Consider the following 27767-nt stretch of genomic DNA (forward strand, 5'->3'; position numbering starts at 1 on the left):
AAGAAGGCAACAAAGCTTGTGTTTGTCTAAAAGCTCCTTTTCTCTGAACAGACGATGCCAAAACCAGAATTCAATAGACCCTTAGTTTTACCAAACAAAATCCAAACCATAGAGCAAAGTAGAAGATTGCAACATTTCACCATTTGACTCACTTGTTTGTTTAGAACAAGTTCTAAACAAACAAGTGAGTAATGACCAAAGAAGTTTTACGATGGGTTTGATGAGTTGGAATTAATGGATTAAAGAAGTTTCTCACTGTAGCCTGCTCGTCCATCATCATCATTATCATCATCATCATCATCATCATCATCATCATCATCATCATCATGGTCACCTGAAGTGTTCCGCAGTCTAACAGGAAGTACCAGATGTTCTTCTGTGACCAGGTGATCTCTTACCCAACCAGAAGCCGGTGCATGCTGCTTCCCAGTCCTGGTCTGTTCAGTGAATTGCGGAGACTGGTACCTTAACTGCATGTGAGTGATGGCTAAAACTACCGAGAACCAGGCTTCGTAAACTGAGAATTTTTCTAGTCCCACCCTTCACTAAAATATGTGAGTGGATATTATGACTAATCAGGGTATCGAGCATGAACAGACCTTTCAGGTGTAGTTTTGCCCATGGTTAGGACTGCAGAAGCAGGCTTTAACAGTGTCAGAGTTGCTGGGGTTTCTGGGATTTCTCCTTTGTGTTCTTCGCATTCCTCTTGGCCATGCTTCCTGACTGCTGAGGAGGAGGAGGCCGGATCAGGCCGTGTATCAGCGAGCACGGGGGTGACTGCGGCAATGATACAGTCCCACTGTCGTGGTTAGGGTGTGGGGAAGTCGGGTGGTAGTAGTGTCCGATCACCTCGCTGTAGGTCGGTGGTCCTCCTTCTACTCGAGATTTCTGCTTCTGCTGCCTGGCAAAGGCCTCCTGGGCCTCGAGAACACTGATTCCTGGGTGGATACTTGGAGGTGGAGCCTGAAAACTTGGAGAAGAAGAACAAGAATCCATCACATGGCATGGGGATGAGATATGGCTGCAACTAATGTGGCTTTGACACGTCAGAGAAGGAAGCATTCACGGAGACCGTTGGTTTGTTCTATGCTAACCAGTTAGTGGTTTAACTATGTACTTAGACCTCAGCAGTCACTGCCTGCATGTACATCATGTGGTTACCTGGTTTGCAGACAGAAATTTGAGGCATCGAGGGGGTGGGAGTCAAACACTGTTCGATTGGGCGGAGCTCTGACCGACTCTCGGTTCAGCTCCATCTGTTGCTCGGGGTCTCTCAGCTGCAGGGTGCAGGGGCCCTGGTATGGGGGTGGCTCCTCCCCATCTGAGAGGGAGATGGTGGGCGGGAGATCAATGAGGCTCTGGGGCAGGTAGGGGTATGTTGGCTGGAAACGACTTGAGGTGTATGTGGACTGAAAACGCTGGGATTGGGAACACTGAGGTTGGGACTGGTGTTGCTGAGGTTCCCGCTGAAGGTAAGATGGTGGTGCTGCTCGCTCTGGGAGTCGGGAGCTATATACCTGGTGCTGTTGGAAGAAAATACATCAAATTAGTGTTCTGTCTTCTGGTTCATACCACAAGTAAAACCGCTAAAGCCTGGATCAGGGACAGCTGGGTCCCATCAAAGCAACAACTAGATGTCTTGTTGATTTGGACAATTTCGTTGCAAATGCGGCAGAAAACATTTGAATGTCTGGTTATGTTGAAGTGGAGCTCACCTCATTCAGGCCACTGTTTGTCCCAGGACCATCAGAAGACCACAGACCTCCCTCCTGTAAGACACAGAGACAGATTATGTCTTTAAGCACATAAATGTTTCCATCTTTTGCACACCAGACATCTAGATAAGTTTTGAAACTGACTCATGGAAAAACCATCCAACCCACTATCCACCCATGTTCTTTGCCCGTCCTTTTGAGGCCCTTCAGGGGAATGGAACCCATCACGACACAGGAAGGAAGAAGCAGGCAAGACGCATCCCAGACAGATGATGGTTGGCCATCAGAAGGTCAAGCATTTACACTCATATTGCCCATTCAGATTCAGACATCAGAGACACACCAGGAACTTGCAAACTCGACAAAAACAGCATCAGTCTCGACTCAAACCCACAACCTTTTGGATGCCCTGACACCATCAATCAGCCAAAAATAAAGAAATACTAAAGTAAATCTAACATTTCATCTTTTTAAGAATGAATCAGAAAGTAAATTGTGTGTGTGAGAGAACCATGAATGATGGGGATAATCACGTGTGATGACGCGTATATGAGGAGATACTTCAATGCCACACAAACATTCACCTTTCATCAACTTTTTCCTCATCATTTTCTTCATCATTTGGGGGAGGTGATGATATAGTGGTTAAGGCGTTGGGCTTGAGACCAGAAGATCCTTGGTTCAAATCCTAGCCTGACCGGAAAATCACTAAGGGCCCTTGGGCAAGGTCCTTAATCTCAGAGTTGCTCCCGGTGTGTACTGAGCGCCTTGTATGGCAGCACCCTGACATTGGGGTGAATGTGAGGCATTGATGTGTAAAGCGCTTTGAGCGTATGATGCAGATGGAAAAGTGCTATATAAATACAGTCCATTTACCATATTTCTTTCTTATATTTAAAAATTTGTGCAATATAAGAATTTTTTAATTGAAGTGTTTTTCCAGGTAACACTGGAGTTGCGTCAGGAAGGGCATCCGGCGTAAAACTTGTGCCAAATATCAATGCAGATCTGGTTGTATCCGCTGTGGTGACCCTGAACACAAAATGGGAGCAGCCGAATGGACAACAACAACATTGAAGTAAGTGTTCAGTCTTGGGGGATGTACTGCTCTTCAGCTGCCCTCTGTTACATGGTCATCGTGCCTGTGGAAAACACTGTGTGTGTTTGTGTGTTTGTGCGCGCGTGTCTTCCCCCTGTATGTGTGTGTGTTTGCCCGCGAATCCAAACTATCTAGTCCTGTGAGCCTACCAGCCACTCTGTGTGTGTTTACGGTGCAGTGTGTGTGTGCACAATCAGCATACGTGCATATATATATATATATATATATATATGTGTGTATGTGTGTGTGTGTGCATGCACAGTGTGCGTGTTTTTGCACTGTGTGTGTGTCCGTGTGCATACACTGCAGTGTGTGTGTGTGTTTGTGCACAGTGTGTCTCTGTGCAGTGTGTGTGTGTGTGTGTGTGTGTGTGCGTGCACAGACATGTCTTGCAGGCTGCAGCAGCAGGTGATTGAGGATCCGGTCTGACTGAGCTCCAGGTGATAGTCAGTGTCTGTGTTGCTGTTGGAGTCTCAGGCCTTTGATCAGTCAGTGACTCAGCGTTTCATGCGTTAGCCTGCAGCAGTAAGTAATCACTGCTGCACACTTCAAAGTGCATTTTCTTTTTGTGCTTCTGTCTTTCTTTAAAAATCACAGCTCCGCCCTCACGGTCAAGCTCCGCCCTCACGGTCCAGCCCCGCTCCTCTGAGCTCACAGTACTAAACTATGAGTCCTGGATCTCCCAGAACCGACCCGGATCTGGACTGGTAACCAGCCAGGCCGACCTGTGCTGCAGTCAGGCGTGTCCGTGGGCGTGTCTGTGACCTGAACCTCTGCAGTGGGGCACAGTGGTGCATCTGACACTCACTCATGGTAGAGGACTCTCTCTGGTCTGGGTCTCCTGAAACAACCTTCTACATTGGACCAAAGTCTTCAGTTTTCATTTTTTTTCTTCTTCTTTATTTCTGTGTTCCTGTTCTACCATGCAAAATGTTGCCGTGTGCAGAGTCTGAAGCGTGTCATTCCTCAGCGCAGTCCTGATGGCTTCTCTCACGTTTCGTTCATGCACGCTGTCTCTGCACAGACTGACCACACGGTGTCGCTCTCTTCAGTTCATAGTTATTCTGACTGGACGCAGTGTGACCGTGTGAGGACACAGACTTACGCTGGCCAGTGGTAGATGTCTCCTGCGCGTGGCGGCGTGTCTGGAGAGGAGCGAGCGTGCCGACAGGCGATAGTGGTTCAGCAGACAGGTGATCACCACCACCATCACCATCATCACCACCACGATAACCAGGATCTGGACAAACTCCAGCTGGGCTGCAAACACAGAGAGATGACTTCAGGCTGTGCGGGGGCTCGAACCGGTCACCAACCAACAAAACACGGAAAAAAACTCCATTTCCCTGAGGGAGTCTTCCCAAGGGATTAATACAGTTCTGCCTAATCTAATCTCTAATACAAAAGGTTTGTTCTGGGCTCTGGATTAGAAACCAGAGTGTTCCCTAATCTGACACTGAAACAAACTCTACCACTTTTCTTGAACTGAACCAAGACTGATTTCGCAAATTTTTTTATTTGCAGTTGAATTGGATTTAGCACCAACGCCACTTCAAAATCAGAATCAGACTCAGACTTTATTCTACAACCGCACAGATTAGCAGAGACACAAGTCGATATGAAGATCAGCATATGATAAAAACAATCATATTAGATGAAAATAAATGTCCAGATAAGACCACTTAAAAAACTGTAAGGAATGTTAAATGTCAGTCTTCTTGCAAACAGTAAGTAAGTAAAGTTTATTTATATAGCACCTTTACAGATAAAAAATCACAAAGTGCTTCACATAACAAACAGCAGAAACATAAAACTAGATCAAACTCAGCCTGTACAAATGGGTCTTGAGCTTCACTTTAAGTTTTGACAGAATCCACGGAGCTTAGGTCCAAAGGCAGAGCATCCCACAATTCAGGTGCAGTAACTCGGAATGGTCCCCTGGTCTCTCCTGGTCTTCAGCCGTGACCTAGGCACAACCAGCAGGCCCCGGTCCAAAGACCTCAGAGGTCTGCTTGTGACATACGGGTGCTGAGGTTCAGTAATATACAGTGAGGTGGCATTTGACCGTGCGGACCTCTAAAAGTCCGCACCAGAATTTTAAAGTTACAGTAGGGGGCAGTAATCATCCACATTTTAAAAAATGTAGTGTGAATTTGACATAATGATAAACTGGCAGCTTCTCAAAGTATCACTGCAACAACGCTGCATATAAGAAGCCAAAATTTAAAATTACATCTTTTTTTGGTGGAAAAAAAAACACATCAAGCATACTGAAAGGAAGATCTGACTGTACCAACAGCAATGTGCTGGATATTACACTGTGTAATCTTCAGGAAACAGTCCGAATGTTTATTTATATAGCACCTTTGACAGACAAGGGAAGTCACAAAGTGCTTCACAAAAGGCACACACATAAAAATTCTGTGAAAAATTACAATTAACATCACAATAAAATAACATTAAACACACACAGTGGTCATAAAACAGCTCTCTCACTACTAAGGTTTGAATGCCTGGAGAAACAGATGGGTTTTAAGTTTGCTCTTCAAAACATCAACAGAGTCCAGTGAACAAAGAGACAAAGGGAGATCATTCCAGAGCCTCAGCGCAACGGCCTGGAAAGAGCGATCTCCTCGGGTCTTAAAGTGGGTACGATGGACCCTCAGAAGGTTCTGATCCACTGACCTCAGGCTCTGAGTGGGAGTGTAGGGACATAACAGGTCTCTAATGTAGGCAGGAGCCTGGCCATGCAAAGTTCTAAAAGTCAACACCAGGATTTTAAAAAGGAAACGAAACGACACTGGGAGCCAATGAAGGGACTTTAAAATAGGAGAAATATGAGTCCTTCTGTCTGAGCAAGACAGCAGCCTTGCTGCAGAATTTTGGACCTGCTGCAGATGGGACAGCTCTTTTTTGTTTTTACAGGAAAACAAAGTGTTTCTGGAAATAATCTTGAAAAATAACCATTTTAATCAATGAATAGGTCATTTTTGCAATAATGCTAAATATGGAATTCGGGGTTGAGAAACCCTTTCAGAGTTACAGAGTAGGAACTCTCTTCCGAGGTGTTTGATAATTTACTTATTTCAGAGTTGAAAATAGGAAACTCTGAGTTTGGATTTCCCATTGAATGCAATGCAGTGTTATAATGAATATGAAGGAAATCCTCTGAGTGGTGTCAGGATGTACGTCTGAAGGTACAGGGAGATGAAATCAGGCCTCTTACACAGTGGGTGGGTGTCAAGAACAAAACTAAAGGTTTGCTTGTGTAAAAAAACATCATTGCACTGAAAAATATACACGCATGCTGAGTTATGAACAGCAAGCAACTTGGATAACATCTGTCAAATGTACAAAATATAGCATATTGTCCATTAAGCACGTTTGCCTTTGTGGACATGCAATTTTGGGTGTGTCCACCCAAGTGTGCAAAATTCTGGAGGGGGAATGTGCAAATAAGTGAGATTTGCACACGTAACATGATTTATTAAGGTCAAATGTAAATTCAGTAGGTGCTGATAGTCTGCATGTTGTGTATTTGAAACCTTGGCATTAACATTGTTCTTGACAGAATGCTGTTTGAGTGCAGAGACCATACAGAATTTAAAAAAAAAATCACTGCAACAAACAAACAAAAAATATCCTCCTTCAGACATTTAATTATTGTTTCATCCACAGTATTTAAGCAAAATCGTGAATAATTAAGTTGTGTTCTGCCAGTGGAATGAACTCGGGTGTGTGTGTGTGTGTGTGTGTGTGTGTGTGTGTGTGTGTGTGTGTGTGTGTGTGTGTGTGTGTGTGTGTGTGTGTGTGTGTGTGTTTTCCACAGACAGAACATGGAATAATTATTCACCAGTTTAGTTATAATACTTCGTATGGAACAATACTTAAATGTCTGAAGTAGGAGATTTTTTTTATGTCAGTGCATAAACATGCTCAGTTATGTGGCAATGTTTTTATGTAACAAAGCACAAGGCCCACAGTTGAAGTTCATTTTGTGCTTACAGCCTTTAACACTCACACAGTTCCTATTTATGTACTGCTGTCTACGTCACATTACCACCTGTGATCACCTACGTTATTAGTCTTCGTAAATAACCCGCAAAACTGTCTCCACCCCAACGTGCAAAAGTTTGGTTTGCCCACACACTTTTCCACTTATCTGAATTCCTAGTAAATTAGGTCCAAAATCTACAACAGAGTGCGTGCTCTGTTGCTATGCGTGCTCACAAAAAAGAGATGTTTCACAAAAAACATCTTATCTAGACCACAGACCATATCAGGTCCACAGAACTAATCCTGCTGCAGGGCTGGCACAAACCCAACGGGTTCTGGAAATTCCGGTGTGAAAGCAGTCACTTTTTACAAGCCTAAAATAATTTTTTTGGTGAACGGAAGATTCAACTTCCAGAAGAAAACCAACTAAAATATTCCCAGATCTCATGTGCTCCAAAATATCTTTCTTGACCAATTCACCAAGGTTACATCCGAATACTCAGGAGGTATTTAATATATATATATATATATATATATATATATATATATATATATATATATATATATATATAATTTTTTTTTAATTGAACTTTTATCTAACCAGGTTAGTCCCATTGAGATCGAGATCTCTTTTGCAAGGGAGACCTGGACAATTATAAAGTTTCCAATCCACCTAACCTGCATGTCTTTGGATGTGGGAAGAAGCCGGAGCACCCGGAGAGAACCCACGCAAACACGTGGAGAACATGCAAACTCCACACAGAAAGGTCACAGGTGGGAATCGCACCCATGGCCTTCTTGCTGTGAGGCAACAGTGTTCAACTACTATTAGTAGTTAACTGATACCTGGATGATGGACTACCTCCATACTGTGCCAATGAACTACACACACTATCCCATAATACAGCAGGAGCCTGCTAACTGAAGAAGATGACAGCAGACAAACATGAACAAACATAAACACTGTTTAAAAAAGTCTGCTGTTGCAAAGTATAAATTGTTGTGATGTATGTGGGGATGTGCAGGTGTGTCATCTGTAAAGATCCGGGTCAAAGAACCAGCAAGGTGGCAGTGGTGTGGTATGTCCAATCAGAGAACCTACTACTCACTCTCTTAGTTCCAGCACATACAACAGTAATGGTTGGATTGTAGGTACTAACCGATGTTAAGTACATACTGAGTATTTGGACAGAGGGGAAGTTGCAGCAACATCAGTTCATCAGTTATTCAGTAAACCTACAAACTAACTGTAACATTCACGTGCACTTTGCGATGCAGCAGGATCCAGAGTACCATCAGAATACGCATGAAAACTACTTAGCAACGTCAAATAAAACACAAGGAGACCTGTTCAAAAAAAAAAAAAAATCAGGCAGAGAGAAGACGTTCAGACAGAGTCCAGACCCGCTCACACTCTGACCCAGACTCCACCAGAGCAGACAGGGTTCGCTTTGTTTATTCACAGTCTGGTTGACACCCCCACCCCCCCAGGACACAGGGAGCAGGCAAAGGTCACATCCAAGTCAGAACGAGGAACACGAAGCAGTCTGAAGACATGCACACATGCTGGAGAACATTTCACCGACTTAAACCGCGACCAGAACGATGGAGACTCAGACAACCCGATTCACACTGAGCTGGTTAAAGACCATTTTCAGATACCAAGGAGACCGAGGATCAGGTTTAGACCTTAAACAGAACAATCAGAACAGGATGAAGCTTCTTTGGCTCTCTGACTTGCTGCAGTTTTGTTTTTCATCTCAGAACAAACTCAGGACAAATCTGAACTTAAACTGATAAATAATAAGAGTTGAGAATGATCTATGTTGTATAAATGTCTTTATATGACACCTAAGCAGATCCTTGTCATTTGATTGGTGATTCTATTCACAGTTGTATTCATTATTTGTCCTGGTGCATGGGTGGCATCGCTAATGTGCGTTTTTGGTCCGATCAGTGCTTCTTTCCTCCCGTTCCTTTCGCACTGTTTCACAGCTCCATATGAGGAAGCTAAACCCAGCATCTACTGTGTTCGCAGGGACGTCTTTACTGGCTGTTGAAGATTTGGACAAGTTATTCTTGCGATTTTTCACTGGATTTAAGAAAGTAGACGTGTGAACTGCTGGGTCCCACTGCCCCCTGTTTCCTGCACAGAGAAGAAATGCTTTGCAAATTTTAAGCCAAATATCAATAAAATAAATAAAATGATGCAGAACTATGTGGGTGTCAAATAAAACAAATTATGAATGTTTTCCGTTCCTGCAACGGAAACAATATTTTCGGTTGTTAAAAGATGGAACCAACGCAGCTGATGTCTTGTTGAATGGTATGTTCCATCTTCTAACTTGTGCAAAGATTCTCGATAGTCCTGAACCCTCTTTGAGTGAAGCTGATAAAATGGCAATTCACACCTGAACTCCAGTGACCTCTGGACTCTTAACACCTTTGTTGCATCACTGTGACATCGGTGGCCCCACAGAGGATAAATATTTGAGTTTCTCACTGCCCTAACTTAGAACTGACAAAGATTTTCTGAAAAAAGGCAAAATATTTTCAAGGACAAGTCCAGGTGACTCGACTCGACCTGCTCGATCTGGACGTCTGAGACTCTCCACCGACATTTTACAAAATCCTCTCTTTCCTTCACCAAGACACTGAACCCAAAATCTCTTCCAGAACCAACAAACTCCAAAATCAGCACTCAAACGTAGAAACATAAGTGAATTTCAAAGACTCTCATCCTACTTTAAGACATATCAGCAGTCCATAAATCTTCAACTGCCACTCTGGTGATGCTGCGCCACAAACCAAAACTATTCAGACCAAAGGTTAACATCAGTAAATAAACCATGAGACAGCTTGAACTGGAAGGTGAGTTCATCTCCACCAGAGTAATAATAACAGTCAGCTGACAGAATTTCTTTTATCTCGTTCCTTATGATGTCACAAAGTATATAATGGAATAAAAGTCAGAACTGTGACTGCCTGTAGGCAGAGGTCATTATTACACCTTCTAGTTATACAAAAGAACCGGTCAACACATCTCCAACCCAGCTCCCGTTTGTGTGGCACAGACTCACCGCACAGCCGTGTCTGCACACAGTGCTCATGCTCGCGGGTCCCTGAGGGCGGCTGCATGCTCGCCGCCTTCTCGTCTGGTGGGTAACTTTCTGTTCCGGTGAAACTCTGGTCTTAAAAAGCGGCTGGTCAGACAAAAATAAAACCGTGATATTTCTTAAAAACACCACAGCTCGTGGCTGCAGTGAAGCTACATGCCTTGTGGACGGTGTGACGCAGTGTCCCCGTCGTCCCCCACTCACAGTCTGAGGCTGGACGCAGCTTTGTCTTGTAGTTTTTCTCACACACATTCCCACACTGTCCACACACACACAGAGGAAACAGCTGACGGGACCCCCACCCCCACCCCCTAAAGCCACTGCCAACCAATGGCTGTGAACAAAAGGGGTCAAAGTAAAAGAGGGGAGGGGGTAAACGAGACAGAAAGAGAGAGACAGAGAGGGGGCATGTGGGAGCGTCTGGGAGAGACAGATGGGTCAGAGGGACAGACAGAATAATGATGAGCAAAAGGGCGGGGAGCGGTGGGGGTGGGGGTGGGTGGGGGGGGGTTCTATAAGGAAGTGTTTATTTAGTCTCACCGGAAGGTCTCATTGGTGGGTTCGAGACGAACCCTGTCTTTGTCATCCACCGACTGTTTTACAGCAGCTTGACAAATGTGGACTCTCACTCGGTTTTCAGCTATTAAAAACCCACAGAAACTGGTCTGATACCACATTCTCTGGAGCATATGTCAGTTTTTAAAATGTATTTAAATGTTTTATATATATATATATATATATATATATATATATATAATTAGACAGATCCTGTAAGTTATATTATGGTGCTGACTAGGAATGGCTACTGATAGCATTTTATCAATATCATTGCCATTATTTATCATTGCCATTACTGCTCTTGCAGCCGGCTGCACTGCACATCAGGATATAATTCCTAAAGAATGGAGGACGTCTCATTTTGGGGAAAAACATTTTTTTGGTCAGTTGTAGTTTGTTGTCTGTATTACAACGTTTGGAAAGAGGTGTCATTTGATTTAAAACAGGGATTCACTTTGAAGTTATTCAGACTGAAATCTGCACGGCAGAGAGCGGTGCAGCATTTGGAGCTGTGCAATTAGTCCCACAAAACAGGAACGGAACGGAGGACGATTCTCGTTTCATGCCTGCAACAACACAAGAGTCCCAGTTCGTAACTTTAATCCGCGCAAAGGTGACTCAGCATTGACATCTTTAAATGGCTTTGAGGGGGTTAATGAAGAAACTGTGGACCTTCTGAAAAGCAATGAAGCAGCGGGTCGCAGCGCTGGTTTGTTGCTTCAAGCTTCAAGCAGAGCCGCTGCAGAAGCTAGTTCATCATCGAGTTTCAAGTCAAACAAGTAAAATTTGCTCTGTTCATTCCCGGGTTATTACAAAAAAAACAAAAAAACAGTAAAGCTACAGTCACATTAGCTACAAATGACGGCCACTAGCAGTCAGTGGTGGGCGCAGTTCAGCTAATCCGACAGCAGATAATTATCTAAGCTAATGTTTTTGCTACCGGATTTGCTTTTCGGATTTGCTTTTTTAAAACCATCATTGGACCAATTATCTTCTGATAAATTTAGTTCCAATAACTTTCAGTCCATTAACATTTTCTTTGCTGGTAAAGTTTAATGGTCAAAAAGATTTGTAAACCATAAAATCAAACATTTTGGTCCGACTGTTGTGTCGACTGGCTGCCTGTCGCTTGCTGATGGCATCATCATTAAGCGCAAAACGTGATTGGCCGGTCAATGCAGGGAGCATTGTGAGTAGTGTAGTTCAGGTTCTCTTTGGTCGTTACAGTGACTTGTCCACTCGACACAAAAACAAAACAGACTAATTTTAACATTATTTTATTTTACTTCTTTGTGGCTGTAATTTAATCGCCAAGACTCGGTGGGGGAGAGGAGCTCTCATGGCGCAGCTGTGTGTAGAGAGGGAGGGACTTTTCTTCACATTTAGACACTGTTTTGGATTTTTAAAAAGGACGCTTTATGTGGACTATTTATTCAGATGAATCCCACTGAAACTAACAGGTATGAATTTATATTTACTACGTGTATTTTACTCTGCCAATCAATGCACTAATGGATGTATTTCGGTTGTTTTAGCCGCCGGGTTCAAAGCATGCAAAAAACGCGGCAGCTTGTAGCTCGTAAATGATGGTATATCTAATACCGAGATAAACTTCTAACACTGTGTTTTAATGCTTCTGAAAAATGATGACAGTGTTTGGGGTTTTATTTTTTTATTTATTCATTTTTCGTGTGTTCTTTTTGTGTTTGTGATCCTTGAATTTACCCAGCAGCCTCTGTGGCGCTTAAAGTGAAACTGGTTTATCAGAAGCTAACAGTGTAATCTGATGTGGCCGCGTCCAAATCAATACTAATAGTTATCGGTTATCTGTAATAAAGATCTTTTTTTTTTAGCAGTTTATCGGTTTATCGTCCTAAAAGATACATTTTCAGTTATATGATTAATGGTTATCTCAGCTAACTTTTTGGTTAGCTGTGCCCACCACTGCTAGCAGTTAGCTTTGTCGCTTGATCGGCATTCCTGGAGTTTGCAGGCTAATGTCTCCCTATGTCTACTAAATCACTTCAGAGGTGCAAGAGAAACAGATTTATACAGAAATACAGCGGTTTCAGAGCATTTTCTGCCATCTTGGTATAATTTGCTTGAACGAGCAGCCAGCTGACGTCAGGCTGTCTCTTCACTCGGACTGGCAGTCGCCGTGTTACATCGCTCAGCATTTGCATAAAATAGACTTCTGGTCTATTTTGGCCTCGCCTACGTAGCGGCAGAGCGACAGTGCTCCAAAGCACCTGCTCTGATCGAAAGCGACCAGCAAGTCCCCGCTTTGCCTCTGTGCGTTGCTGTTTCTTAGAGCTAATGTGAGCGTGGTGTAAAAGGGCGATAAATCGCTCTCATGGCAACAACATTAACTGAGTGCAAATCTGAACTACTGGGATTTGATTGTGGCTTTGCAGAATTCACGCTGCCTTCAGTAATTACCTTCTTTTTGGGAGCCACATTTCTGAAAAATTCTCTTTCAAACGAGCTTTGTAAAAGGAATGTAAAAGGAATATTTGTAATACATTTACAACATCACCTATTTATCAATAATTCAAGGTTTCTACATCAGTGAAGCAATATTTGTGTGTGCACAAGGTCACATTCTCTTCCACCTTCTTTTCATCATATTTTTCCTCTTTCCCTTTTCATTTCTTTGTTCTTTATCCCTCACTCTTCTGCTCCTTCCAGTTTCCGAAGCTTCAATGGCATGAAAACTTAATTCTTGCACTGCCAAAGCTAATAAGCGTGCAGACGCAGGAGAGGAAAAACAGCCCATGGCCAAAACATACTTCAGTGAAGACGCACAACAACATTTGCACAACGAGAAGATGCACAACTGCAGCCTCGCTGCAGATTTGATGTGTTCACTTTGAAAATTCTGCCTACATACAGTATGTGAAACTAAGAGTCAGGGAATCTCATCTGCGCAGTGACGTTCGTGTCTGTGGGTCTAGAGGCACCTGAGAAGATCTTCTGGAGTCACGAGGTCACTTGACAGAAGTGTTTGGTGATGCAAATATCTTGGTAGGAGAATGGAGGTCCAACACTTTAGGGTTCTGGTGTTTCCTCTCTTACTACATGGTTGTCAGACATGGACTCCCGGTCCCCACAAATCAGGAATACATAGTTTCGGGGATCACCCAAGTACAACTTTATGCTAAATATGAATGAAATTGGTCAACTGGTTCTTGAGATATTGTGGTAAGAAGCGAAACTGGAAGGATGGACGGACAACATGCTGATCACTATATCCCCCCAGTATGAAATGAGGAGGGGGAGGAGTTGTGATGGGGAGTATCACTTGCATCTTGAGCAAGACTGGCCCCAAGAAAAATTTTGTTTTGAGCCCCTGTTTATACAGATCGACAACAAGGCCTTCAAAAATCACAATTCACATTGGGGGAGTCGATGGTCTAGTGGTTAAGCGTTGGTCTTGAGACCAAAGGATCCTCGGTTCAAAACCCAGCCTGACCGGAAAATCACTAAGAGCCCTTGGGCAAGGTCCTTAATCCCCTAGTTGCTCCGGGTGTGTAGTGAGTACCTTGCATGGCAGCACCCTCACATCAGGGTGAATGAGAGGCATTATTTGTAAAGCGCTTTGAGTGTCTGATGCAGATGGAAAAGCGCTATATAAATGCAGTCCATTTACCATTTATTTACATAATAATCATAATAATATCAGAATTATTCATAAGCCAAACAACAACTAACACAATTTAAGTCCATAAATAAACCCAAAATAAATCACAATACAGTCATACAGTCACAATACAGGTTATCGAATAACAAAAGATTCAACAAAAGAGGTTTTCCTTTCAAAAGTAACTTTACAAACAGCAGCAGCCCGGTGTTTGTGTTTCCGGGGCTTTCACCAGCTTTTACAGATGCACACATCTTTACTTTCATACCAAGTCATCAATGAGCTCATCGCTGGACAACCACTGTTCCAGCTCCAGACTGTAATCTGAATTCTGGATTATCATTGTATTTAGGCTAATATATTATAAAATGTTTATATATTATAAATATATAATAAAATTATAATATATTTATAATTTTTTAATATATAATGATTTATATGTATGGCTCGAGAATCGGTGCAGCAGGGCGGTATCGCATTTTCTCTACTGGTGGTTGGCTCTCACTGCGGTATTGTATCACTTCCTGTTCCGGAGCACAGCGGTGTTTTTCTGTATCTGTTAGCTGTTTAATCTGCGCAGTTAGATTGATCTAGTTATCTAGATTACGATTTGTTTCCCAGTGTAATCTTTACGTGCCTTAACTAAAGCACTCCTTCTGCTGAATCACCTCTAAATTATTTACACATTATTCACTTTGTGTGTTTTTAGGAATCCGCTAGCTTAGTGTAGCTACTAGCTCTTAGCCGATTTAGCATGGCGGCTTCTCCTGTCTCTCCCGCACTTTTCTGCTCTGGGTGTGAAATGTTTAGTTATTCCTCGGCCTCCTTTAGCAGTAACGGTACTTGTAATAAGTGTAGCTTATTCGTAGCTTTGGAGGCCAGGCTGGGCGAATTGGAGACTCGGCTCCGCACCGTGGAAAACTCTACAGCTAGCCAGGCCCCTGTAGTCGGTGCAGACCAAGGTAGCTTAGCCGACCCCCTGGCAGATCCCGAGCAGCCGGGAAAGCAGGCTGACTGGGCGACTGTGAGGAGGAAGCGTAGCCCTAAACAGAAGCCCTGTGTACACCGCCAACCCGTTCACATCTCTAACCGTTTTTCCTCACTCGACGACACACCCGCCGAGGATCAAACTCTGGTTATTGGCGACTCTGTTTTGCGAAATGTGAAGTTAGCGACACCAGCAACCATAGTCAATTGTCTTCCGGGGGCCAGAGCAGGCGACATTGAAGGAAATTTGAAACTGCTGGCTAAGGCTAAGCGTAAATTTGGTAAGATTGTAATTCACGTCGGCAGTAATGACACCCGGTTACGCCAATCGGAGGTCACTAAAATTAACATTAAATCGGTTTGCAAAAACAATGTCGGACTCTGTAGTTTTCTCTGGGCCCCTCCCCAATCAGACCGGGAGTGACATGTTTAGCCGCATGTTCTCCTTGAATTGCTGGCTGTCTGAGTGGTGTCCAAAAAATGAGGTGGGCTTCATAGATAATTGGCAAAGCTTCTGGGGAAAACCTGGTCTTGTTAGGAGAGACGGCATCCATCCCACTTTGGATGGAGCAGCTCTCATTTCTAGAAATCTGGCCAATTTTCTTAAATCCTCCAAACCGTGACTATCCAGGGTTGGGACCAGGAAGCAGAGTTGTAGTCTTACACACCTCTCTGCAGCTTCTCTCCCCCTGCCATCCCCTCATTACCCCATCCCCGTAGAGACGGTGCCTGCTCCCAGACTACCAATAACCAGCAAAAATCTATTTAAGCATAAAAATTCAAAAAGAAAAAATAATATAGCACCTTCAACTGCACCACAGACTAAAGCAGTTAAATGTGGTCTATTAAACATTAGGTCTCTCTCTTCTAAGTCCCTGTTGGTAAATGATATAATAATTGATCAACATATTGATTTATTCTGCCTTACAGAAACCTGGTTACAGCAGGATGAATATGTTAGTTTAAATGAGTCAACACCCCCGAGTCACACTAACTGTCAGAATGCTCGTAGCACGGGCCGGGGCGGAGGATTAGCAGCAATGTTCCATTCCAGCTTATTAATTAATCAAAAACCCAGACAGAGCTTTAATTCATTTGAAAGCTTGACTCTTAGTCTTGTCCATCCAAATTGGAAGTCCCAAAAACCAGTTTTATTTGTTATTATCTATCGTCCACCTGGTCGTTACTGTGAGTTTCTCTGTGAATTTTCAGACCTTTTGTCTGACTTAGTGCTTAGCTCAGATAAGATAATTATAGTGGGCGATTTTAACATCCACACAGATGTTGAGAATGACAGCCTCAACACTGCATTTAATCTATTATTAGACTCTATTGGCTTTGCTCAAAAAGTAAATGAGTCCACCCACCACTTTAATCATATCTTAGATCTTGTTCTGACTTATGGTATGGAAATAGAACACTTAACAGTATTCCCTGAAAACTCCCTTCTGTCTGATCATTTCTTAATAACATTTACATTTACTCTGATGGACTACCCAGCAGTGGGGAATAAGTTTCATTACACTAGAAGTCTTTCAGAAAGCGCTGTAACTAGGTTTAAGGATATGATTCCTTCTTTATGTTCTCTAATGCCATATACCAACACAGTGCAGAGTAGCTACCTAAACTCTGTAAGTGAGATAGAGTATCTCGTCAATAGTTTTACATCCTCATTGAAGACAACTTTGGATGCTGTAGCTCCTCTAAAAAAGAGAGCTTTAAATCAGAAGTGCCTGACTCTGTGGTATAACTCACAAACTCGTAGCTTAAAGCTGATAACCCGTAAGTTGGAGAGGAAATGGCGTCTCACTAATTTAGAAGATCTTCACTTAGCCTGGAAAAAGAGTCTGTTGCTCTATAAAAAAGCCCTCCGTAAAGCTAGGACATCTTTCTACTCATCACTAATTGAAGAAAATAAGAACAACCCCAGGTTTCTTTTCAGCACTGTAGCCAGGCTGACAAAGAGTCAGAGCTCTATTGAGCTGAGTATTCCATTAACTTTAACTAGTAATGACTTCATGACTTTCTTTGCTAACAAAATTTTAACTATTAGAGAAAAAATTACTCATAACCATCGCAAAGACGTATCGTTATCTTTGGCTGCTTTCAGTGATGCCGGTATTTGGTTAGACTCTTTCTCTCCGATTGTTCTGTCTGAGTTATTTTCATTAGTTACTTCATCCAAACCATCAACATGTTTATTAGACCCCATTCCTACCAGGCTGCTCAAGGAAGCCCTACCATTATTTAATGCTTCGATCTTAAATATGATCAATCTATCTTTGTTAGTTGGCTATGTACCACAGGCTTTTAAGGTGGCAGTAATTAAACCATTACTTAAAAAGCCATCACTTGACCCAGCTATCTTAGCTAATTATAGGCCAATCTCCAACCTTCCTTTTCTCTCAAAAATTCTTGAAAGGGTAGTTGTAAAACAGCTAACTGATCATCTGCAGAGGAATGGTCTATTTGAAGAGTTTCAGTCAGGTTTTAGAATTCATCATAGTACAGAAACAGCATTAGTGAAGGTTACAAATGATCTTCTTATGGCCTCGGACAGTGGACTCATCTCTGTGCTTGTTCTGTTAGACCTCAGTGCTGCTTTTGATACTGTTGACCATAAAATTTTATTACAGAGATTAGAGCATGCCATAGGTATTAAAGGCACTGCGCTGCAGTGGTTTGAATCATATTTGTCTAATAGATTACAATTTGTTCATGTAAATGGGGAATCTTCTTCACAGACTAAAGTTAATTATGGAGTTCCACAAGGTTCTGTGCTAGGACCAATTTTATTCACTTTATACATGCTTCCCTTAGGCAGTATTATTAGACGGTATTGCTTAAATTTTCATTGTTACGCAGATGATACCCAGCTTTATCTATCCATGAAGACAGAGGACACACACCAATTAGCTAAACTGCAGGATTGTCTTACAGACATAAAGACATGGATGACCTCTAATTTCCTGCTTTTAAACTCAGATAAAACTGAAGTTATTGTACTTGGCCCCACAAATCTTAGAAACATGGTGTCTAACCAGATCCTTACTGTGGATGGCATTACCCTGACCTCTAGTAATACTGTGAGAAATCTTGGAGTCATTTTTGATCAGGATATGTCATTCAAAGCGCATATTAAACAAATATGTAGGACTGCTTTTTTGCATTTACGCAATATCTCTAAAATCAGAAAGGTCTTGTCTCAGAGTGATGCTGAAAAACTAATTCATGCATTTATTTCCTCTAGGCTGGACTATTGTAATTCATTATTATCAGGTTGTCCTAAAAGTTCCCTAAAAAGCCTTCAGTTAATTCAAAATGCTGCAGCTAGAGTACTGACGGGGACTAGAAGGAGAGAGCATATCTCACCCATATTGGCCTCTCTTCATTGGCTTCCTGTTAATTCTAGAATAGAATTTAAAATTCTTCTTCTTACTTATAAGGTTTTGAATAATCAGGTCCCATCTTATCTTAGGGACCTCGTAGTACCATATCACCCCAATAGAGCGCTTCGCTCTCAGACTGCAGGCTTACTTGTAGTTCCTAGGGTTTGTAAGAGTAGAATGGGAGGCAGAGCCTTCAGCTTTCAGGCTCCTCTCCTGTGGAACCAGCTCCCAATTCAGATCAGGGAGACAGACACCCTCTCTACTTTTAAGATTAGGCTTAAAACTTTCCTTTTTGCTAAAGCTTATAGTTAGGGCTGGATCAGGTGACCCTGAACCATCCCTTAGTTATGCTGCTATAGACGTAGACTGCTGGGGGGTTCCCATGATGCACTGTTTCTTTCTCTTTTTGCTCTGTATGCACCACTCTGCATTTAATCATTAGTGATCGATCTCTGCTCCCCTCCACAGCATGTCTTTTTCCTGGTTCTCTCCCTCAGCCCCAACCAGTCCCAGCAGAAGACTGCCCCTCCCTGAGCCTGGTTCTGCTGGAGGTTTCTTCCTGTTAAAAGGGAGTTTTTCCTTCCCACTGTAGCCAAGTGCTTGCTCACAGGGGGTCGTTTTGACCGTTGGGGTTTTACATAATTATTGTATGGCCTTGCCTTACAATATAAAGCGCCTTGGGGCAACTGTTTGTTGTGATTTGGCGCTATATAAAAAAATTGATTGATTGATTGATTTTCTCTACCGTACTGCTGTGATGAAAAGGGAGCTCAGCCAAAAGGCGAAGCTCTTGATCTACTGGTCAATCTTCATTCCTACTCTCACCTATGGTCATGAGGGTTGGGTCATGACCAAAAGAACTAGATCGCGGCTACAAGCGGTCGAAATGGGCTTCCTCAGGAGGGTGGCTGGTGTCTCCCTTAGAGATAGGGTGAGAAGTTCGGTCATCTGTGGGGAGCTCAGCATAGAGTCACTGCTCCTTCGCGTTGAAAGGAGCCAGCTGAGGTGGTTAGGGCATCTGGTAAGGATGCCTCCTGGGCACCTCCCTAGGGAGGTGTTCCAGGCACGTCCATCTGGGAAGACCTAGGACTAGGTGGAGAGATTATAGCTGGCGACAGTGTGGTGCACATGATTGTGTTGCAAAAGCGCATAAAATGAGGTTCAATGTTCTGATCCAACAAGCAGGAGCCTCAGTGTTGAGGATGCCAGCAGCTGGAGCAGGTCAAGGACACACCCACATTTCACTTGCCTCACATATGGATGGTTACTTTGTACAGGTGGGCATAGACTGGATGTGTGCCTGGGTGGTTACCATCCAGGACCCAAAGGGGTTCAGCAGTGTGGTGGTACCATTGCATGCTCCCACATCTGAGTGGACATATTAACAACAGGAAAAGACAAGAACCATTCTAAGACCCCTTTCAGACTGGGGTTGGTAATCCGGCCGAGTCTGAACAGGGTCCAAGTTTATAACATCAGGGCGCCCAAATGGGCACCCGATTTCAGCTTCTAGTATGTCTAACAACACTATTGGTGAATTTGGATAATATTTTAGTCCTTCTTTTGATGACGGATACAAGATTTCCACCCCTTCTATTGTTCTCTATTTTTAATATGTTATTCCTGGGGTATATCGGAGGGGGATCCCACATGATACTTTTTCTTTGGAATTAGTGGTGGACTGAAGCCTTTAAAAAAACACCCATTCTGATATGGAGTTAAATTTGTTTCATTAATACCTGCAAATGAACAGAGGGTGATTGTAAATATCTGTTTTTCATTTGTTAAAAAAAAAGGCATTTGCAAAACTGAAAATTTCACTTGTGAAGTGTGATTCAGCATTTGTATAATGCCGATCACACGCATTCATCGTTTTGCTCAGTTACGTAATTTTGAGACAATCTTATCACAAATCTGTGCACACAGATCCACAAACACATAGCTCACGAGTCACACAAAGCAACACTGTCAACCAGTAGATGGAAGTGTTGTTCCATGCACTAATGTGGTTATGGTTTGCACTCTAAGTGAATTTTCGCTTCATGCGAAGAAACCATGGCCAAAGGAGAACAGCTATTCCTTTCCCTACATTAAGGTAAAAATAATAATAATAATAATAATAATAATATATATATATATATATATATATATATATATATATGTGTGTGTGTGTGTGTGTGTGTGTGTATATATTTTTTCAGAATTTTCAGTTTTGCAAATAAGTTTTTTTTACAAATGAAAAAATGATATATTTACAAATACACATTTATTTGCAAAAACCAACACACAAGTTACAAATTAGAAATTTGTGTTTGTGGCTCACAAAACATGTGCACATCGAGGAATATTTGTCGATCACCCTCTGTGCATTTGCAGGTATTAATGAGACAAATTTGACTTCACATTTTGACTCCTCAGTGGTGCTGATGCTGTTGGCGGTGACAGACAGCGAGGCTGCTGTTGTCCCTCGGTATCGCTGTCTAGACAGGAGGAGGATGTTAGCCCGGCGGCCAGCCAGACGCTGCACGGTTAATCTAAAGCAATTAGCTCATTTGTTATCTGCTGCCTCCTCTCCCTCTATCAGCTGCGTCCTCCTCCTGCTTTCAGCTAAAGGTCGCCGGCGGTCACTGCCGAGTCAGATGGCTCACAGGGAGCAGATGGGGGGAGCAGAGCATGCAGTGAGAGGGACGAGTGGAAAGGACGACAACAGGAGAGTGGAAAGATGTAGAAAACGGAATGAAGGCCAGACGGAGGCTGATTTTAAAGTTGCCTGTGTGACTGAATTATTTTCTGCCACTGTAATACACGACAACCAGCAAGTACAAACATTTGCAGCCTGCCTCCTTAACCCTCAAGCAATCGAGATGGGTCATTTATGACCCCGGGTATATATTTTTGTGCAGCATTTTTACCCAAGGCCATCAAATATGACCATTGAATATTGCAAAGGCTTTTAGTCCGTCCGTCTGTCCGAAACGTTTTTTAACCTGATAACATCTTTGCAAGGATTTGCCAAATATTTAACGGACAATAGCGTGGTGACATCACAGGCTCCTAGCTAGCTGCAAACTGTTTCATTTGTGTGTAAATATAACCTCTTTGTTATATATTATGTAAAAGCTAGCAATAAATAAACACTTCTAAAACTGAAAATGCTGGTTTGGGAACCTACTAACTCCTCTGGGGTGATTTATGAGACATTTGGTGGATGTGAGCGTGCGTCCGCTAACTCAAAGCTAACTTCCTATGGAGTTAAATTTCTCTCATTAATACCTGCAAATACACAGAGGGTGATGTACAAATATTCCTTGATTTGCACAACTTCTGCTTTTGTCAAAAGCTCATGTAAACTCACACACAAAGCCTCCTGTAGATGCCGTTAAAACGCAAATATTGTTTTTGATAGATAGAGGGGCTTTATTGAACATGTACAAATTGTATGTAAGACAATAGGATCCCAATAATTAATTAAACAACTGCAAATAAAAGAATGCAAAGAGCTCCAGACCCATTTGTATAGGCTGACTTTCACCTAGCTTCAGTTTCTGTTGGTTTATTAACTTTACTTCCTTAAACCTTTACTAACCATGTGTTTGTGTGTAATAATTACCAGCAACAACACATCGAGGTGTCCTCATGAGCCTTGCAGCATATCTACATGGGACAGCGCCCCCTCATGCTAGCTGCCATATTGCAGCGCAATATTGATGCAAAAGCCCAGAAGGCACATGCTTACTGTCTTTTCAGTTGTTAGTTTTTATTCTTTTTGGAGTGCAGCCAGAATACCAACGCAAAAAAAATGGTAAGATGGACTACATTTATATAGCGCTTTTCCAACTGCATCAGACACTCAAAGTGCTTTACAATAATGCCTCACATTCACCCCGATGTCAGGCTGCTGCCATGCAAGGTGCCCACTACACACCAGTAGCAACTAGGGGATTAAGGACCTTACCCAAAGGTCCTTTAGTGATTTTCTGGTAAGGCAGGGATTGGAACCGAGGATCCCCTGGTCTCAAGCCCAACGCTTAACCACTAGACCATCATCTCCCAATTTTCGTGACGGGTTTTTTTTTTAACTCACTATTACTAACCCTACTCCTACCCCCAACCCTTACCTTAACCATAACCTAACCCTACCATACCCCCGCTTCACTTTTAATTTAATGCAGACATCACGGAATGAATTAGAATGAATTTGTGCTGCGGTGACGAGATTGAGGCGCTTTTCGTCGCAATATCACAAACCAATATATTAATGTATATTTCGTACTGCTGAATCACGACTTGCCGTGAGACCAGGTTGTTAGAATCAGTGGTTGCTCCTCTACGTACTGCCTACTGGTAGCTAGTGCAGGATGACAAGTTACAGTACCCCGATTTTTCAGAATCAGAGGGTCATACATATTGCTTATCACAAAAGAAGACAAAGGAGCACAAATCCCCAGTCTCTAAAAATCATGACCAATAATGACATAATGCAATCTGCAACTTCAACACTAGATGACACTAAATCCTGCACCGCTGCAGTTTAATCCATGATTAACCAACGTCAGTTGGTGGGCGGGTCAAAGTCAGGGTTGAGAAACCTTCCCAGAGTTACTGAGTAGGAAATCCGATTTCTCTTTTCCGAGTCGGAGTTCCCAGTTGCCATCGAATGCAGTATAACTGTTCAAAGGTTTGCCAGAGAAAGACACAAACAAGATTGCCAACCCCCTCCCCTCCAGCTCTCCTCTCCCAGACATTCTCCCCCCCACCCCTCTCTCTCTCTCTCTGTCTCGTTCAGCCCTCCGATGACTCAGCAGTCTGGCTCGTCAGAAATAGCACAGACAGCTGTGTGTGAACGTGTGAGCGAGAGCAAGAGACAGAGTTATAGGTCATAGATGCACACAGCTCACGTTCCCATTTCCATGAGAAAGACCATGTGGGGTGGAAGCAGGATGAACATGCGCACACACACACACACACACACACACACACACACACACACACACACACACACACACACACACACACACACACACACACACACACACACACACACACACACACACACACACAGTGTGTGCGTCTCCCCATTGACTTTGGAAGTGGCGGTCACAGTACAGTCAACAAGTGTGGGAACTATGGTCCATAAAACTACCACTGCTGGTTTCCACGGTGGGAAAAAGGAGCAGGAGGGGAGCTGGTTAGTCGTTTAGCCCTTATTTTCTTGTCCTTCTTTCTTCAGTGCATCTTGTTCAGAACGACATGCACAGTCCTGCGTTTGATGCAGTGGAATTCAAAAGTGGCCAAAACTGATGCGGATTATCACAAAAGCTAGCCGCGTCACAAACACATTTTTATCCTGATCTTCCAAAATATATGTAACTGTTCCAAATTCCAAATAATTTCCTTTAAAGTAATTATCAACTTCTCTTCTGAGTCCCCTTTTGATTTTCACTGGACTCTGGCTCCCGTCAAACCAGCCATTACTTAGAGAAACTCTTGCACGATGAGAAAACTTTAGCTACAATATTTTTTGGTGATGTAACATGTATTTGCATGGTCCAGCAGCTGGAGAGGACTACAGACACGCCCACATTTCACCTGGCTGCAACAGCTAGATGGTTACTTTTGAGAGATGGAGATAGACCACTTGCTTACCTGGGTGGACCCAATGCATTTCTGTAGCTTTCTTAGCTAGCCCGTGTGAAAGCTAGCTGGCCAGATACATAGATGTCCAATGAGCTCCAAATCACTCGAGGGCTGAGTGGGCAGTCAGCACGAATTCAAGTTTGAAAATGAGCTGTTTCAGACCAAAATTCAATTCAGGTCATTCACAACATAACTTGAACCAAGGCGCCTCACATGAGTAAGGTCTAAGCTTTCCCACCCCATGAGCAACTACACAGTGGTGACAGCAGTCAGGAAAACAAATAAAACCGAGCACAACAAAGAACTGTCATACATGCAAAGGCAGAAATGTCACAGCTAAGCAACCATATATGTACAACCAATGGATCAGAAGACATCCAAATGGTGAAGAGCACTAAATCAACAACAATTAGCAAGTTGATGATTGATGGTCAATCACAGAAGGAACGTCCCCAAGACCTCACCCATATGATGCTTCCACAAGTCCTCAACACAGCCCAGAACATCGCAGCTCCCACGTACATCTCCCACATCCAAGTCCTGGAAGGATCTCAGAGGATCAGATGGACAGCCAATGGATGGGCAGAAGGATCTACAACCCTAATTCCAATGAAGTTGGGACATTGTGTAAAATGTAAATAAAAACAGAATATAATGATTTGCAAATCCTCTTCAACCTATATTCAATTGAATACACCACAAAGACAAGATATTTAATGTTCAAACTGATAAACTTTATTGTTTTTGTGCAAATATTTCCTCATTTTGAAATGGATGCCTGCAACACGTTTCAAAAAAGTTGGGAGAGTGGTATGTTTAACACTGTGTTACATCACCTTCTAAAACACTCAATAAGTGTTTGGGAACTGAGCACACTAATTGTTGAAGCTTTGTAAGTGGAATTCTTTCCCATTCTTGCTTGATTTACGACTTCAGTTGTTTAACAGTCCGGGGTCTCCGTTGTCGTATTTTGCACTTCATAATGAACCATACATTTTCAATGGGCGACAGGGCTGGACTGCAGGCAGGCCAGTCTAGTACCTGCACTCTTTTACTATGAAGCCACACTGTTGTAACACGTGCACAATGTGGTTTGGCATTGTCTTGCTAAAATAAGCAGAGACGTCCCTGAAAAAGACGTTGCTTGGATGGCAGCATGTATTGTTCCAAAACCTGGATGTACCTTTCAGAATTTTTGGTGCCATCACAGATGTGTAAGTTGCCCATGCCATGGGCACTAACACACCCCCATACCATCACAGATGCTTGCTTTTGAACTTAGCGCTGCTAACAATTTGGATGGTCTTTTTCCTCTTTTGTCCAGAGGACACGACGTCTATGATTTCCAAAAACAATTTGAAATGTGGACTCATCAGACCACAGCACATTTTTCCACTTTGCATCTGTCCATTTCAAATGAGCTCGGGCCCAGACAAGACGGCGGTGGTTCTGGATGTTGTTGATGTATGGGTTTCACTTTGCATGGTAGAGTTTTAACTTGCACTTGTAGATGTAGCAACGAACTGTGTTAACTGACAATGGTTTTCGGAAGTGTTCCTGAGCCCACGCGGTAAGATCCTTACACAATGATGTTGATTTTTAATGCAGTGCCGCCTGAGGGATCGAAGGTCACGGACATTCAATGTTGGTTTTCGGCCTTGCCACATACGTGTAAAAAGTTCTCCAGATTCTCTGACTCTTCTGACTATATTATGGACTGTAGATGATGGAATCCCTAAATTCCTTGCAATTGAACATTGAGAAACATTGTTTTTAAACTGTTGGACTATTTTTTCATGCAGTTGTTCACAAAGTCATCCATCTTTGCTTGTGAATGGCTGAGCATTTTGGGGATGCTCCTTTTATAGCCAATCATGACACTCACCTGTTTCCAATTAGGTGTTCTTTGAGCATTCAACCACTTTCCCAGTCTTTTTTTGCTCCGTCCCAACTTTTTTGAAATGTGTTGCAGGCATCCATTTCAAAATGAGCAAATATTTGCACAAAAAAAACAGCAATGTTTATCAATTTGAACATTAAATATCTTGTCTTTGTGGTGTATTCAATTGAATATAGGTTGAAGAGGATTTGCAAATCACTGTATTCTATTTTTATTTACATTTTACACAACGTCCCAACTTCATTGGAATTGAGGTTGTATGAAGCTCCAAACTGTGACAGTGACGACACAGGAAATCACAGGTCTGTCTTGGTTTTGGAACTGAACTGTCAATGGCTCCACCTCATGGGTCCATGATCTAATTTGGTCATTATGAGTACTGGACTTATATAAACACCTGGATGCTTAGTCCTACCATCTCTGCCTTGCATGTTTGATAAATTCTTTTTTTTCTACTTTTATTTTTTATGAAGGAGCTTTAACAACAAGAGACAATTAACAACCAGGAGACAACTACCATGGTCACTGGCAGCAGTATCCTGCACTTCACTAACATTCTCCAGAATTTGGATGGAATGAGTCTTTCTCCACCAGCAATGGTAACAATTAAAGTTATAGGGAAAGACTGATTCAACACAGCAAAGGTCTAGGTCAGTTAGAAGCTCATTGCAACCTCTGATGCTTGTGTGTGACAAGCCAGAAAAAAACAGGACATCATAGCAATCAATTCTTGATGAAATAAATGCATGAATCATTGTCTCTGCATCTGCCATTGACAGAATAGGTTTAATCTCCACAATATTACACAGATGAAAGAAAGTATCCTTGTAATTTCTCTGATGTGCAGGTCAAAGGACAGTGTGCGATCAAAGATCACCTCAAGAGTTTTTGCTTAATTACAGTATGATGAATGGCACCAAATGAATGCATCCAATGCTAACTTTAGCTGCTCAAACTGGTGTCTGTGTCTCAGTGGTGTCTAAATTTAAAAGTAAAAAATTAGAGGATATCCAGTTTTTAACTGACAACACTGGCATTAATCAGCATGTAAAGGTGAGTGTCATCAGTGTAACAGTGAACAGTAATTCTATTGCATCACAGTATCTGTCCAAGAGGCAATATGTCAATCAATCAATCAATTTTTTTATATAGCGCCAAATCACAACAAACAGTTGCCCCAAGGCGCTTTATATTGTAAGGCAAGGCCATACAATAATTATGTAAAACCCCAACGGTCAAAACGACCCCTTGTGAGCAAGCACTTGGCTACAGTGGGAAGGAAAAACTCCCTTTTAACAGGAAGAAACCTCCAGCAGAACCAGGCTCAGGGAGGGGCAGTCTTCTGCTGGGACTGGTTGGGGCTGAGGGAGAGAACCAGGAAAAAGACATGCTGTGGAGGGGAGCAGAGATCGATCACTAATGATTAAATGCAGAGTGGTGCATACAGAGCAAAAAGAGAAAGAAACAGTGCATCATGGGAACCCCCCAGCAGTCTACGTCTATAGCAGCATAACTAAGGGATGGTTCAGGGTCACCTGATCCAGCCCTAACTATAAGCTTTAGCAAAAGGAAAGTTTTAAGCCTAATCTTAAAAGTAGAGAGGGTGTCTGTCTCCCTGATCTGAATTGGGAGCTGGTTCCACAGGAGAGGAGCCTGAAAGCTGAAGGCTCTGCCTCCCATTCTACTCTTACAAACCCTAGGAACTACAAGTAAGCTTGCAGTCTGAGAGC

At 42.7% G+C, this 27767-nt stretch overlaps 1 protein-coding gene across 1 annotated transcript; it reads right to left on the reverse strand.

The window, feature by feature from the left end:
* Positions 1-654: 654 nt before the first annotated feature.
* Positions 655-10066, reverse strand: pmepa1 (prostate transmembrane protein, androgen induced 1). The gene is made up of 5 exons (XM_034165978.1): positions 9891-10066; positions 3920-4074; positions 1716-1769; positions 1162-1523; positions 655-970 (listed from the first exon to the last, which is right to left on the reverse strand). Exons 1-5 carry the CDS (start codon positions 9946-9948, stop codon positions 655-657), a joined length of 945 nt encoding a protein of 314 aa, XP_034021869.1. The 5' UTR covers positions 9949-10066.
* Positions 10067-27767: the final 17701 nt, after the last annotated feature.

The sequence above is a fragment of the Thalassophryne amazonica genome, chromosome 3 (genome assembly GCF_902500255.1).
Source record: "Thalassophryne amazonica chromosome 3, fThaAma1.1, whole genome shotgun sequence".
NCBI classification, from domain to species: Eukaryota; Metazoa; Chordata; class Actinopteri; order Batrachoidiformes; family Batrachoididae; genus Thalassophryne; species Thalassophryne amazonica.

Bases quoted from the DNA above. Each gene is read 5' to 3' on its own strand.
- pmepa1 (XM_034165978.1), bottom strand. From the start codon at position 9,948: ATGCAGCCGCCCTCAGGGACCCGCGAGCATGAGCACTGTGTGCAGACA. The intron at 1,770-3,919 runs GTAAGTCTGTGT...TGTGTCTTACAG, and splicing joins GACATCTACCACTGGCCAGC to GAGGGAGGTCTGTGGTCTTC. The intron at 971-1,161 runs GTAACCACATGA...TTCTTCTCCAAG, and splicing joins AATTTCTGTCTGCAAACCAG to TTTTCAGGCTCCACCTCCAA.